Below are 15,634 nucleotides of genomic sequence, written 5' to 3' on the forward strand. Positions count from 1 at the left end.
AATAGAGGAAAATGTTGAAAAAAGGGAGAAATTACTTGAAAGGGCTTATCTTACGAACTACTGGAGCAATTTTTATGTTATTTAGCACAGATAAGAAGTAGACCACGTGAAGGATCATAATATGCTATTTTTGTGGATTATAATTTGTCTGTGAAATATCTAATTTACGCCGTACGCGGGCGAAGCCGCGCGGAACGTCTAGTAAATAATATAAATTCGGCACTGTATATGTTCCTTATATAGGGCTCACTGTGAAAGTAGCAGCACTAAAAGATAAAAACATAAACTTGAAAAAGCTAAAAGAGTTACTTTTTTATTTTAAAATTATTACATATTGAATCAAAAATTTCTCTTTCAAAGCTGCTACTTTCACGCTGAACTCTATTATAAGAATCGTGTAGCGACGTAAATTAATATCGACTTTAGTAAACAAAGTAACTAGTCTACAAGATTAAAATCGTGAGTGATTAGCAATATTATATTTTTATTTAAAAAATATGTAAAACGAAACAAAAACCTTTTGATGTAATTTGATTTTTCAACAAAAGAAGCGGCGAAGATTTTATCAAACTTTGTAAATCTCATTAGGAAGCAATTTCCTTATTTATTCACAAGCTGGCTACTTGTGATACCTTTTATATAGGCTTGAAATTAAATTATGAAAAAAGAATTACAAATAGATAAGGCAACAAAATATAGGAAAGCTAGATACAAGGATTTTGACAAAAAAAATACCGGAAAAGTAAAACTACTGACATTCTCAATTTAAATATTCGCAAAAACCGGCCAAGTGAGAGTCGGGCCGTCGCGCAATATAGGATTCCGTAGTACTTATAGCTAATTTATACAATGCTATCTGTCCCGGCAAACGTTGTTTTGCCATAAAATGATTTTCCATGTTTTCCTGCTTTTCTCTTGAAATGTTTTCAGATATTTTTTTATAAACCTCACGGAGCCCGAGACCTTTCGAACGAATGCAAAACCGTGGAAATCGTTCTGGAGTTATAGCGTCAGGATGGAAAACCCGACTTATTTTTATATATTAGATAGGCCGTATAGGCCGCGGCCTAGGGGCGGTAGCGTCCTATTGGGGCGGCAGAATTCGTATATAGGGCAGCAAAAATAAATCGGCATATACGCTCATAAAAAATATAAATTGTAGCTATGAAAGCTAGGCACTTGGTCAGTTGCAAATTTTAAGTTACGCGGTGACCTTCCGACTTAAAAAAATCGGATTTGTTCTGAACATAAATGATAAGAAAATATATCGACCAAGGTCCAAGTGTTTTTTTTTTTATGAAATAAGGGGGCAAACGAGCAAACGGGTCACCTGATGGTAAGCAACTTCCGTCGCCCATGGACACTCGCAGCATCAGAAGAGCTGCAGGTGCGTTGCCGGCCTTTTAAGAGGGAATAGGGTAATAGGGGAGGGTAGGGATGGGAAGGGAAGGGAATAGGGGAGGGTAGAGAAGGTAATAGGGTAGGGGATTGGGCCTCCGGTAAACTCCTCGGCGAGACACAGCGCAAGCGCTGTTTCACGCCGGTTTTCTGTGAGAACGTGGTATTTCTCCGGTGGAGCCAGCCCATTCGTGCCGAAGCATGGCTCTCCCACGTGTTATATTGTTTCATTGTAATTTGTAAAGTAAATAAGTGACATTCAAGTTGGAAGCGTAATAATTATTCAGTGTTTTTTGCTTCCATTTTTGAAGCTCTGAACAGTAAATTAGTTTACTCTCAAACTGACGATATTATTTTTAGTTTTCAGACACGTCAAAGAAGAAAAGGACGTGTGTCCCAGCCAAAAGGAGCTTGGTCCAGGATTAGGATAAAAAAGATTTTATAAGAATCTTAAGAAAAAAGGAATATAACACAACACCAAAGATATTCGAAGCGTGATCTAGCCATTATTGCTTACCTATTCGTTATCTTGTTTCCGGTCAATGTTTTTATACAAAAAATATACGATTTATGAAAAATATTTGTTTATTTAGAGTACGTTACGAGGTCTTCCCATTTGCTTTATCTGCATAGCTTGGCATGTGTGGAGGGTGAAATCTGAAAAAAAATCGTAAGAAAATCTAAAAATCAAAAGCAGATGGCGGACCTGCGTCATTCCGTCGGGTTATTTAATTTGTTAGTCCGTTCAATGCACGCTGAACCGGTTCTAAACGTATAAACGCGATTATAATATCGAATTGAATTTCACCAACATAAACTGAACGCGTTTACAGCAAATCCGAGTTTTATCTTCTGAACGCCCGAAGTCCGAAGTTTAACGTCATAAAACCCGTTCAAGCCCTGTCATGGCGGAACGAAAAACATAGACAAAAGAAATGTCAAGATGACAGTTTTGACACATGCGTTTGGTTATTTTATGTATTGTTTCTTGCTATTTTGTAGTTAAATTAACGTGAAAAGACTTTAATATGTTGAAAACATGTAAAATAATCGCGTGACTTCATGTAAACTTAGATTTAATAATGGCGATCAAAATAAGTTTGTGAAATCCATTCGAAACAAAACGAGATTTAGGTCGCAGCATGAACGCGTTCAACGGGAACTAAGTTTTATAAAACGAAGTTTTATATGTGTTTGGTAAAATCCCACCTAAATAACCTAAGTCCGCCATCTACCTGTAATAAATTACGTTGATGGATGAAAATTTACACTCTACATAGACCTCTTAAAAAAGTTATCTAAAAACCGCTTTCTAGATAAAAAAAGATTATCTAGAAGGCGTTATATTAGGAGAGAATAGTAGATTAATTACACAACTCATACGTTATTATACGTACAATAACTCGACTTTTTCAGATAAAATGTTTTGATCAGTAGAGTAGAAACGAGCACAGAAGAAAGATTACATACCATGACCCCAGTAACAATTGACTTCCATCATATGGCAGAAATCTGTGAATTTGGCAAAGCCAGCTTTATCATCGTAGCCGCAGATTTCAATTCTGTTTGGCTGGCAATTCTGCAAATTCTGGCACCACTTGCTTAGCCGGTTGCTTCTTCTACCATTCACTGGCGAGTCCAAAGGTTTAGGTTCTTCGGGCTTAGATGAAAATAGTATATTATCGAATAAATAAATTTAAAAAAATGTTGATTCTATTGCGAGAAAACCGTACATAGCTACGAAAACTCTTTCCCATATCTCATGGTTTTACACTATACCAAATTTGGAATCGATAATATCTTTTATTAATGTAAATAATTTTAACATCAGTTCAACCGTTTAAGCATCAAGAGGTAACAGACAGACAGGCACTTTTGCATTTAAAATAATAGTAACGATTTACAACACGCTTATCAGATACAGTATCAACATTAACAGAAATCCATTTGAAATTACAGCTTTTAATGGTTCTATATGACATTGTATGCACCACTATTTATTCGTTAAGATGTATACTGCAAAAAATGTGCAGGAAACGTACAGGATTGTGCCGTGTGAACCTGGCCTTAGATATTAAATGTACATAATATAACTACGAATAATAAAAACTAAGGAAAAGTAACTCCGTCAAAAAACATGCTCCACAATACTTGTCATGAAGTGTACCTTAGGTACACATTTCCATACATTGGCAATATTTAGGTGACCTTGAGCGGTACTAGGCTGACGTTACATGACAGATCAAAAGGAATTAAATTTAAAACGGTAATAGTATGGGAGTTACGATTCCTTAGTTTTTATTATTCGTAGTATTATAATAATATTACCTACCTCTCTTTTAGATTTATTTGCAATATGCTCAGTGTTTTCAGACACAACATGATCTGCTTCACTGTTGGGTATATCAAGACGTTCAGAGGGATTTTCGGATGTAGCATCATTTTTAGAAGTTATTTCAGATTGGGCATTTTTTTCATCTACTTTGGACTTATGAGGTGGTTCTTCAGAAGATTTAACTGATTGAGCATCAGGCTCAGCAGTATGCATTTGATCTCTTTTCGATTTATGAGTAGCATGCTCATTAGGGTTTTCAGATACAGCATGTTCAGCCACGTTTTTGGATGTTGAAGGATTTTGTTCACCATTTTTAAATTCAGCGTGGACATCAGAATGAACATCGTCCTTGGAAGGATCGTGCTCATTTTTAGATTCAGAATGAACGTGGTCTTCTTTTTTTAATGGAACTGAAGTGGACTCAGCAGCCTTTTTAGGTTCGAGTTCATCGATCTTATGAGGACTGGAAAGACCATCTTCTATTGCCCTTTTAGACAGACGCAGCTCCTGGGAGAAATAGACTAAGCACGCAAAACATATGGCTGGAATGAAAACATTAATTAAAAATATATAAATATCATAATATAACTTTAAACAATGAATAGAGAATAGAACACTCAAGAGGTTGTAAATTATTTCTTTATTAAATGTTTAAGAAATAAATTATTAATAATCTCTCTTTTCTTTCTTATTATCTACTTATTTTTTATTGGCAAAGTTCTCTCTCTATCCATTCATTTTATCTTCCACAAGAAAACTTTTAAAATAACGCTCGCATTTAATTTTCCTTGAAAGGAGAAATCATTTTCCTTGCAAGTGGGAAATAGAATTCTATTTTTACACTTACCCCGCACTAGGAGCATGGTGCAGCGATCGACAAATAGGTCAGAGAGGAGTACATCCACACTTATACTGTACCGAGAGAGGAAGTGACAAGTCTTGATACTTGCTAATATCACCACATAGTCGCTTTTTTCCATCTTAAAAGTTATACAACAGATTTTGGATGCGGTTCTCTTTAATAGATAGAGATCACCGAAAGTACATAGACTACTTTTGAAATGGAAAAAGGGGTTGCAAGGGTTTGAAGAGGGTATGAAAATGTATATAGAAGTATTGTAATTTTTAAAGATAGATAATTAAAACTCAGTTTTATACTTTTGATACAACATCAACGATTAAAAAAGTGTTACCCTTAAGAAGGAAAAAATAGGGGATGAACGTTTGTTAATTGTTCAACGAATTCTCCACCGTCTGTGAAACGATTTTCAAAATGTTTAAATCGATAAAGGGTATGTTTCCAATATTTTCCAGCTACGTTCACGCAGGCAAAGCTACGCGGGTCAACTAGTTAAATTCACGTTTTGAAAAGTTTTAGAGTGCGTTGCACCAAATTACTATAACGATTACAAAATGTCTAAACGAACCAACCGACAGTCAAACCTCTGATTTAGTCAATAATTTATTAGCGTAAAAACCATGGTGTAACAAACGTTTCCAAAGTTCTGTGGTCACCGATAAAGTTACTGCTAAAATTAAACTTAACAGTAGCTATAACTACATCCTGTGGTGCAGCTCACTATTAGGGTCAAATCAGACCGCAACGCGACGCGTAGATGCATTTCTAATTTTAATTGACACATTTGCAGGGCGTTTCACGCAATTGAAGTCTATCAAATCCACATTCTACAGTCTGCACAAATTTAGAAATGCATCTACGCGTTGCGTTGCGGTCTGAATGGACCGTTAACGTTTTTATTAACTTTTTGTTCTTTCAAGCAAGTATCAAGTTAATCTATCCTTGAATATTGCTAGTTGATTTATAGTTATAAGTGTTGTGATTAAATTACTGCCGATACGCTGCTCCGGCAAATCGCAAATTAATTACCTTCTAAATGATTTTCTATTTCATTTGCTATTTTTAAATCGTCTCTTTTGACGTATGATTTTAATCAATCAAACGTTAGACTTTAATCAATAGGAGGTAGAGAATTTCATATAAATTTTGACATCCATACTAATATTAAGGCCTGAAAGTGTGTCTGTCTGTCTGTCAATCTGTCTGTCTCACCGTCTGTCTGTTACCTCTTCACTTCAATGGTATGGGGATACTTTGAGTCCCGGGAAAGAACATAGTATACTTTTTATCCCAAAAAAATGTACGGTTCCCGCGCGATAAACGAATTTACTATAAAGCTTTGTGTCTAGATACGCCGTTTGGATTAGGTATTCAATTATGTGCTTCCAAAAAGGAGGAGGTTAGGTCGGCTGTATTATTATTTTTTGATCGTTTAACTTTGGTTGTTTCGCTACGGCTACATTTTAACGATAATAAAAATATTAGAGCAATAAAAATCTCGATCGAATATAAATTATTCCAAACAACTGAAATATAAAATCCAAAAATTGAAATATAAAAATTTACAGCATTTTTATAACTTTATTTGAACAAAATGCTACGCGTGTTCATTGGGTAAGTATAAAATTTGTATTTTTATAATAATATTCATTTAATACGTCAGTAATAAATGTAGTATTTTATTTTTAGGTCATTTTCTAACCAAAATCGAGGCACACAGTGAGACTATTAAGGTATACCTTGGTTAATCAAAGTTTAGAGTAAATAAGTTAAGAACCTCATATTATATAGAGAGACCTGTGGGAGAGACCTTTTCCTCTCTCTTACCTAATATCTTTTATCGTACGTGAACCCTTCTATGTCCCTTGTCGTCTATCAAACTATCTTCAGCCCAAATTTTTTCTTTTTTTTTCACTTCAATGTTTTATTAGTAAGTACAAAAAATATAGTAAACGTTTATTATCACAGACAAAACTTAACATACACTTGAACAGAGTTAGTTCATTTAGCGCTACACTTTTTGACGGATCTTATATTAGACCTTAACTAAGAGTCGAAGCGCTAATATAATCTAAATGGGTTCATCCGTTTAGACGTGAAGAGTTTACAGACAGACGGACACACTTTCGCAATATTGACTAGTAAGGAGTCCCATAGATTACGCGGTCAGTCTGGCATCAGTTCAGTCCATCAATCTGATCCCTAAGGCGGGAAAATGATCGTGTAACCGTGTGATTGATGGACTGTATTTTTAATTATGTACTTTCCGGTCATCATTCTGGCCTCAGTCTCAGACTGATGGACTGAACTGATGCCAGACTGATCGTGTAACCGTACTCTAAAGATGAATGTATAATCAGAATGAAGAAGAATGTAAGATCGCGGACCTGTGTGTACACGACAAGGTGCCGATGTGCGGTATCGACTCCTGCGGCGAGATGAGGACCTTTATAGACACGTGCGACATGCACGAGTTCAACTGTGACTCCAAGAAAGGTCGGTTACTTCTAAACTATTTAAAGGTTGATGGTGATTTGTGAACTCTAAACTACGGGAGCCATATAAAAAGATTTCAAAAACGTAAAAATTAAATACTGGAGTAAAAGTGAAGAGCTTTATAAACTTTTTGAAACTAAGTAAATATCAACTTTAATATCTTATACCTAGTATTTGCGCGAACAATTTTCGTTTGACCATTGGTAGAGGATTTCAGCTAAAAATATTAAGATCAACATTCACTAACCTAAATTTGGTTAAATTGGCTGTAAGACAAGAACTAAGACAATTCCTTTACAGATTTCAAGCACCGGCCGATCCACGAATGCTGGGTGACCTGCAAGAGGGGACGATCCTATAAGAAACCAGAGTTCAGGGCCGACTGCAACCTCAATATACGACCCAATACACATAATACTTAAAAGTTTAAATACATTGTTGATGTAATAAGATATTGTATTTCATTATCAAAGAAAATTTTAATATGTAATTAAATTTTATTTATACACATAATTAAATTGTATAACATGTTGTTGTAATATTAGTTACCCATGGCGAAAATTATGTTTTTAAACCGTCACAGCAGCAAAATTTAAGCTGAATCATAATAACGATTTTATCAGATAAGCTGATTAAATCAGAACAACTAAGTGCGTTCAGTAACTCTTTCTTTTGCACTTTATCTTCTTTAAACTTATTCTCGCCTTAAAACTCCTATATTTTATATGAATAAAACAATATAATATGGAATAGGTGAAGGTGCTAGCAGCCACTCCCAATCCTATTACAGATAAATAAACAATGCTGCCTAGACTAATAAGAATATTGAAGTATATAATATATACATTTCCGACATATTATAATGCATAAAATAGCCTCTCAGGTGAAGCGTCTAGTTAATTTTATGACGAAGCTAATAGTAAAGAGCTCATAAAATAATAATAACTTCATAATCCTATAATATACCCATAAAGAAACCCTTTCAATGAAAATGAGAAAACCTATTATTACTTTTATCTACTCTAAGAATGTAAAGCTGAAAATGTTGTTTGTTTTAATACGCTAATCTCACGAACTACCGGATCGATTTTATGTAATTTGGCACTGATATAGAATAGAAAGGACATAGGACCTCGGGAAAGGACATAGGCTATTTTTGAGGAAAAATGTATGGCTGTCCTAATTCCTAATTTACGCGGGTGGAGCCGCGCAAAAAGTCTAGTAAAATACATAATATACTCATATTATTTATAAATGACTAGATGACGCCCTCAACGCCGTTGCGCAAAATTTCGTTTATCGCACGGGAGCCGGATATTTTTCCGGAATAAAAAGTATCCTATGTCCCTTCCCAGGACCCAAAGTATCTTCATACCGAAATTCAGCAACATCGGTTTAGCGGTTTGGGCGTGAAGAGGTAACAGTCAACAGACAGACACACTTTCGCATTTAATATATATGTATGGACGGATTTTCACGTGGGAGAGCTATGCTTCGGCACGAATGGGCCGGCACGACCGGAGAAATACCACGGTCTCACAGAAAACCGGCGTGAAACCAAGTGAGTGAGTTTACCGGAGGCCCAATCCCCTACCCTTTTCCTTAACTACCCTCTCCTATTTCCTTCCCTACCCTCCAGTGGCGAAGAGTCCATATAACCCGATTCCCGTCGGCTTCCCTTTTGGAAAATCGAATCTATGGGCCAAATACATTTTTATCTAATAAATATTTTACATACTTAAAAAACTTTGAATTCACTAAACGCCTACAAAATTTTATATGCAATAAATTTTTCTCTCACTTGAAATAGTTTGAATTAATAATTAATCGCCTACAAATTTATATAGGCAATGCAACGTGCAGGCCATCTCCGATAGAAGCCGATAAATTAGCGGGTTATTTCTTCATACAACGATATTTCATAGTAAGCATCTGTCCTTTTCATTCCTGTGAACTGATCGTCATGTTCGGTCTCGTTTTACCACACGCCAATATAGTTGGAAATAAGCCGATACTCGGCGAGTTAATACGGAGAAAGGTTAATTAGCAACGCACAAGTGGGAGCGAGAAAGATAAACTTCATGGAGTAAAATTGTTATGAGTCAAATGGCGGATGAGTGTTTGTAAACAACTTGTTTGTTTTGTGTTTAAATGTCGAATGTTATTTGTTTTAGCGTTAAGAAGAGTGCAGTGTCGCGAATTTAAATTAATTTGTATTGTGATTTGTTAATTGTGACTCGTACAGCTGAGACTGTTGTCTGACAGATTATTTGCTGTCGAAGGAAACTTCGTTTTCCAAACTTAGTTTTGAATGACCGTATGTGCCGTCAGTCGTCACGCATACAACTTAAGAGGATACAACAGGGGCTAGAGAAATGAAAAAAAGTACGTGTAATATCTATAGCTGTCTCCCTTACCTCAAACCTATACCGCAGAACGCGATAGAGACAACTGCAGAAAATCCAGAAAATCAACGATTCGTTGTCCCCTGATTCCTTCCCCAAAACTTAACCGATTTAAGTACTTTTTCATCAAAGATTAAAAAAAGGCTTGAGCTGTGTTCCTATGTTTTGCTTTTTTTGTATAATCTAGCCAAATCTGTTTTCTGGACGTTTGAACACAGCGGAAAATCTGGCCATTTTTTTGGGTTTTTGAACGTTCATATCTTATTTAATAATTAAATTATGAAAAAAAAGAAAACATAGGGACATTGTATTAGTGGCCGTAGATATTCAGGAAAAAAATTATAACTCTACTAGCATTATCCAGGGAGGAAACAGGGGACAACGTTTGTATGGAAAAAAGGGCGGTGTGGAATCCTCTTAACTCAGAAGGCATTTTACAAAGGCATCATTATCAAACTTGAAACTCGAACATTGTTGAACATCAGTGCTGAGCGTTTTGGTAAGCAGATTTTTTACTCCGGCTTCCCTTCCGAAAATATTCACCCTTCGCCACTGCTACCCTCCCGTATTCCCTTCCCTACCCTCCCTTATTCTTAAAAGGCTGGCAACGTACCTGCAGATATTCTGATGCTGCGAGTGTCTATGGGCGACGGAAGTTGCTTTCTATCAGGTGACCCGTTTGAAAAAAAAATATTGTGTACTGAAAACCCTTTTCAATAAAAAATCTTTATTACTTTTATTTCAAAAAGAAGTAGCACATTATATCGTCGGTTTTATTGTTATTTCATGTTAGAACGTTTCACAAAGCGATGAGGAATAAAGAGAATGTTACAATTTCGTTTATGTGTATTTTGTTTTTACACGTTTAGGATTGTAAACGCCCATGTAGACAGCGCTAAGGTAAGCTTAAATAAAAGCAATAATGTATTACTTATTAGTTATTATTAATGGTATCTTCAATACTGCTATGACAATAATTCCTTTTTGAAATATTTCATTCAATCATCAATTCTATTAAACATGTTTTAACACAAGCTTCGCCTTGTATTATAATTTCAATTCTGAATGAAAAGTTTTCGCATTTTGTTAACGTAGTATTTAGTCCAGGATTTCATGGTTTGAGCGATAAGTTAGTAATCGAACATGTTTCCAATCGATTTGTGTCAAAACTCAAAAGTAAAAACTCTCGCGTGAAGCTATATAGCTTTTCCCTACAAGCGAATATTAAATCCAATATCTTTTATTTCATCAAATGCAACAACACTAAAGGCCCTGCTCTCAAGTAATATTATAATATTGTCTACTTTAACCTTGGGGTTAATCTATAAAGTATGTCGCATCTAAGGGGGGGGGAGGGGGCCGACGAAGTGTGACACGGTGTGACTTTGAGTGGGAATGAGTTCTAAGATTTGTGACACCACATTTGAAATTTAATATATTAAAATTAAATAGCGAAATTTTAAATATATTGAGGTAGTTTTCATTTTTAGATGTAAAATTGCAAGTTTGTGACGTCACCAAGGGAGGGTGGTTTTAAAAATCATGAAAATAGTGTGACGTTTTATGGATGGTCCCTTGTTAGAGTCCAATCAACGTCTGGCATCTCTACGTCGCCGCAAAGCGCTGTTTTTCTTAAAGTTAAGTCTAAAAACACCGCTTTCCGGCGACGTAGAGGTGACATGGTAACGTCACTGGCTACATCGTGACTCGTGATGGCGTCCCAGTGAGTTATAGCCCTTATTATCTTCTATACCTCATTCTACTTCCAGTTAGAAGAAGAATGTAAGATAGCGGACATCTGCCGACACGACCAGGTGCCGATCTGCGGAATCGACGCCTGCGGAGAGATGAGGACTTTCATAGACTCCTGTGATATGCACGAGTTCAATTGCGATTCTAAAAAAGGTAAAAATAAATGAAAAAAGTGAGTTGAAAATGTTGCCGAGTTATAAAGCCAAATAGATTGAATTAAGAAAGGTTGATGACACCTGAAATAAAGTGCTAAACTTGTACCGTTCGGTTTTTTTTATCCAATTTGCTAATAAGTCCGTTTTGATGAAGATATTTACTGGCTTCATGACTTAGAATAAAGGACTCAAAGGTGCTGAAATTAAATAGCAGCACAAAAAAATCCAAGAAACTTTTTATACCCCTTCACCAAGTGGAGCCTTGTAGCGGTAAAAGAATCCTTGCAGGTGCCGCAAAAGTAGACATTCTACTGTGATTTTGGAGTTATTTTTAAGTACTCTGCTATTTTAATCCAACATTAATACAGTTTCGCTCCAGTCCAAATCCTATTAAACTGCAAAATGAATAGTGTTTTGTGTTCTTAAACGTCAAACGCCAAATGTAGAGTTTTGACCAATCATAACGTGTTTTTACCATTTTATGAGGATACATAATATGTAGTTTAAATGGGGCTACATCAAACTGGATCAAATATTGAATGAATTTTTTCAGATGTCACCAACCTTTTTATTGGAATTTTTTTTATATATTTTAAATACAGATAAATTTTTATCTTACTTTTTAATGACTATCTTTTTCATCGTGTTTAAAAGTTTAAGCCCTTTTAACTTTACTTAGTTCAGATAACTAATGAATAGAAGTCTTCAGTTCAGCATTAGTTTCACCCTAATGACTCGATTGATATCTGATAGTTGTATGACTAAGCGTTTCCAAATAAACTTGACCCTTATTTTATGGAGGGACGGAGGTCTTTTCAATGAAACACCCCCATTCAAAGATCAAGTTACACTGGTCGTTACTCCTACGCGGGCGCCAATACTTTAAGTTCAGCTCATACTGAAAGACGCAGCATTTTGAATATAATAATAATAATAATGTCAGTCTGGCCCCGTGCTAAGTACCTGAAGGACTTGTGTTACAGGTACCAGACAACGGAAATATATTTAATACTTTTATACTATACATATATTTAAGATTTTTATTATATTATGAATTATTATGATACACATATTTTAATACCCATCCAAGACCTAAAGTGAAAAACTTTTTGTTCCGTCGGCGAGATTCGAACCCGCGACCCCCGTTTTGAGCTACCAACAGCCCACCAACTGAGCCACAGAGTCGTCTAAATATGACTTTAAATAGAGAATATTACGCAAAGATCGGAGCAGAGGGCGCTGCTAGCACATAGTGCTATCAGTATGTATGATGTGCTATATATATATATATATATATATATATATATATATATATATAGCACATCATACGTGGGAGAGCCATGCTTCAGCACGAATGGGCCGGCTCGACCGGAGAAATACCACGTTCTCAAAGAAAACCGGCGTGAAACAGCGCTTGCGCTGTGTTTCGCCGAGTGAGTGAGTTTACCGGAGGCCCAATCCCTTACCCTATTCCTTTCCCTACCCTTCCCTATTCCCTTCCTATCCCTACCCTCCCCTATTACTCTATTCCCTCTTAAAAGGCCGGCAACGCACCTGCAGCTCTTCTGATGCTGCGAGTGTCCATGGGCGACGGAAGTTGCTTTCCATCAGGTGACCCGTTTGCTCGTTTGCCCCCTTATTTCATTAAAAAAAAAAAAAAAAAAAAGAGTAAATAATCCGACCAAAATCTGTCATTTTGCACACGTTAAATAAAGGATATTGACAGAAACGTTGTCAAACGTCGAACAAAAATTATTGTTTACTGTGGTGGTGCTGCCTCTAGAGTCATATTGCAGTAATATAATTATACCTATTTCACCTTTGTAAAACCCAAGATTAGGTTTTACGTTACTATGGGGGGGGAGCTGTACCCTGGCACTAGGATCCCTAACGCCTACCACCCTAGTGCCCTACAGCCCTAGCCCTAACCATAGGTTTCTAATATATAAATACTTACATTTAACGAGCTTTTGCCCGCGGCTTCGCTCGCGTTAAGAAGTATTATTATAAACAAACTTTCATCCCCTATTTTAACCCCTTGGGGTTGAAATTTATCAAAATCCTTTCTTAGCGGAAGCCTACGTCATAACATCTACCTGCATGCAAAATTTCAGCCTGATCCGTCCAGTGGTTTGGGCTGTGCGTTGATAGATCACCATGTCAGTCAGTCACCTTTGAGTTTTATATATAAAGATAAGTCCAGGAAACCTAAGGTAGCAGGCGGATAGTTGAAAGGAATAAAAGGATGGAAATGATTTTCTCGCTGTCGATCACCCAGGTGAATGTGGTTAGACTAAAGGTGTCTTGGCCACAGTGAGAGGTTGTCGGTATGGATTTGGGAGTCGGTAGGAATACTTTCAGAGTAGCCCTGGACGAGTGTTTAAGGGAGGGAAAGAGGGGGACACAACAAGAAGTTAACAGTAAGATAGTTTTATAATGAAAGTTCTCGAGCATCATCGTACAGCTTAAATCTTAGAACGAAAAATATTTTCGCGGTCGCGGTCGTGTGTGGGATCGGAAGGCCACCTTTAGCGTTTACAAACTGAATCACATTGTCTAGACGGCTTTTTATTTCACTCCTTTGTCCTTTAAACTGTGTATTGAAGGCAATGACTGTAGTGACTAATTCTACCAGACAACAGTCAGACATGTGGGCGTAGCGAGGGTGCCGCGTCGCCACCCTTTGCTCATTTATTTTCGGCTATACAGGTTGTAACAAAACTAAGTGATAATAGTTTACAGCTTGTATACTGCACCTATCTTCGTAACGCCGTTTGACAGCATGGTAACCGTACATTCTAATTTTGCATTAATATCCTTTTCTACACCTCGTCGGACCTTTAAGGAGTAGGGATTGTTAGCCCGAGGTAGCCAAGAGGTACCTATTGGATATAGATATAAGGGTAGTATCCATATACTCCCTTGTATAAAAATCTGAGACAGTCCCTTTAATTTTTTCCAGCATCAGAGTTGATATAGCTGTGTAAGGAGCCCAGATTAATGGTCTTCACACAAACAGCTTCTAGAAAAAAAACAATTAACTAATTTTTACCCAATCTTGTAACTTTTTTCCAGATTTTGTCCAAAAGCCAGCACACGAATGCTGGGTGACCTGCAAACGCGGTAGAAGTTTCAAGAAGGCAGCTTTCGGCATCGGATGTGACACTAAAAACTTACCTCCTTATACATGATACTAATTAAGAGTATATTGAATTTATATCATAAAGTTAATGAATAGAGCAACAATCTCGAGCTGTCAAACGAAACCGAAATTGGTTTTCATCTGTGTGAAAAATATGTGTACGTATACACTTACACAAGCATGATTGAACATGAATTCTATGAGATTAAATTGTCAACGTGCGGCACGTGCCGACTGCACGTCAAAAAAAGAGTGCTGCTGTCATGTATCACACGTCTCTTTTTACCACGCAGTGTTACTGATAGTGACATCCCTCTTGCTCAGGCCTTTGTTTCTCTATTCCGCTAGGTATATTAACTTTATGATTTATACATACAGCCGTTATACTCAGTAACTCAGATACATATTGTAATGATCAGAACGCGCCCACGTCAAATTTTAAAAAGTGATACATTTTTTTCACGGCCGCCATATTTTGAGTTACTTGACCGGGGGCCCGCTGGCAGTGAATAAACTTTTGATAAGTGGTGGTTAATTTGTTTTCTTTTGTCTAATAATAGATTCAGTTAATAATCTCCACTACAAATGGCCCCACGTTGGGCGCCATCAAAAGTTTATTCACTGGTTTTTACAAAATATATCATATTAAACCAAAATAATAACAAATAAAATAAAAAATAATAAACATACTAATATATACAACTGAAACTACCAGCGGGCCCCGGTCAAGTAACTCAAAAGATGGCGGCCGTGAAAAAAATGGTCACTTTTTTAAATTTAACGTGGGCGCGTTCTGTTACATCCTCCTCCTACTTTATTTTAATTAATTATTGAAGAGTTTAGCAAAAAATGTGTGTAAGGGATGTTAAAATATTTCATTAAATTAAAGTTGAGTAATCATTATATCTGACTGCGGCCGATAGCTTATTGAGAGGCTTATATTATAACTTATAAGTTATAACTTATAAGAGATTTAATTTGTATCTTGAGTTCTTGGATCTTCTTACAAAATAAAAGTTTATATCCTTCAACTACCTTTATTATTAACTCGATTCAAAATTTAAAAGGTTGAGATTTAATTCTTAATTAAAT

At 36.2% G+C, this 15,634-nt stretch overlaps 3 protein-coding genes across 3 annotated transcripts; 2 read left to right on the top strand and 1 right to left on the bottom strand.

Annotated features, from left to right (window-relative positions):
- Nucleotides 1–1,965: 1,965 nt before the first annotated feature.
- On the bottom strand, nt 1,966–5,213 carry LOC121735934. The gene is made up of 5 exons (XM_042126934.1): nt 5,177–5,213; nt 4,581–4,713; nt 3,731–4,275; nt 2,869–3,058; nt 1,966–2,055 (listed from the first exon to the last, which is right to left on the bottom strand). The coding sequence occupies exons 2-5, from the start codon at nt 4,711–4,713 to the stop codon at nt 1,988–1,990; spliced, it is 936 nt and encodes a 311-aa protein (XP_041982868.1). The 5' UTR covers nt 5,177–5,213; the 3' UTR covers nt 1,966–1,987.
- Nucleotides 5,214–6,149: 936 nt separating this feature from the next.
- LOC121735843 lies at nt 6,150–7,617 on the top strand. Its single transcript, XM_042126800.1, has 5 exons — nt 6,150–6,206; nt 6,268–6,325; nt 6,953–7,088; nt 7,389–7,499; nt 7,598–7,617. The coding sequence occupies exons 1-5, from the start codon at nt 6,187–6,189 to the stop codon at nt 7,603–7,605; spliced, it is 333 nt and encodes a 110-aa protein (XP_041982734.1). The 5' UTR covers nt 6,150–6,186; the 3' UTR covers nt 7,606–7,617.
- A 2,615-nt stretch (nt 7,618–10,232) lies between these two features.
- LOC121735844 lies at nt 10,233–14,639 on the top strand. Its single transcript, XM_042126801.1, has 3 exons — nt 10,233–10,393; nt 11,263–11,398; nt 14,476–14,639. The coding sequence occupies exons 1-3, from the start codon at nt 10,319–10,321 to the stop codon at nt 14,589–14,591; spliced, it is 327 nt and encodes a 108-aa protein (XP_041982735.1). The 5' UTR covers nt 10,233–10,318; the 3' UTR covers nt 14,592–14,639.
- Nucleotides 14,640–15,634: the final 995 nt, after the last annotated feature.

The sequence above is a fragment of the Aricia agestis genome, chromosome 18 (assembly GCF_905147365.1).
Source record: "Aricia agestis chromosome 18, ilAriAges1.1, whole genome shotgun sequence".
NCBI lineage: Eukaryota > Metazoa > Arthropoda > Insecta > Lepidoptera > Lycaenidae > Aricia > Aricia agestis.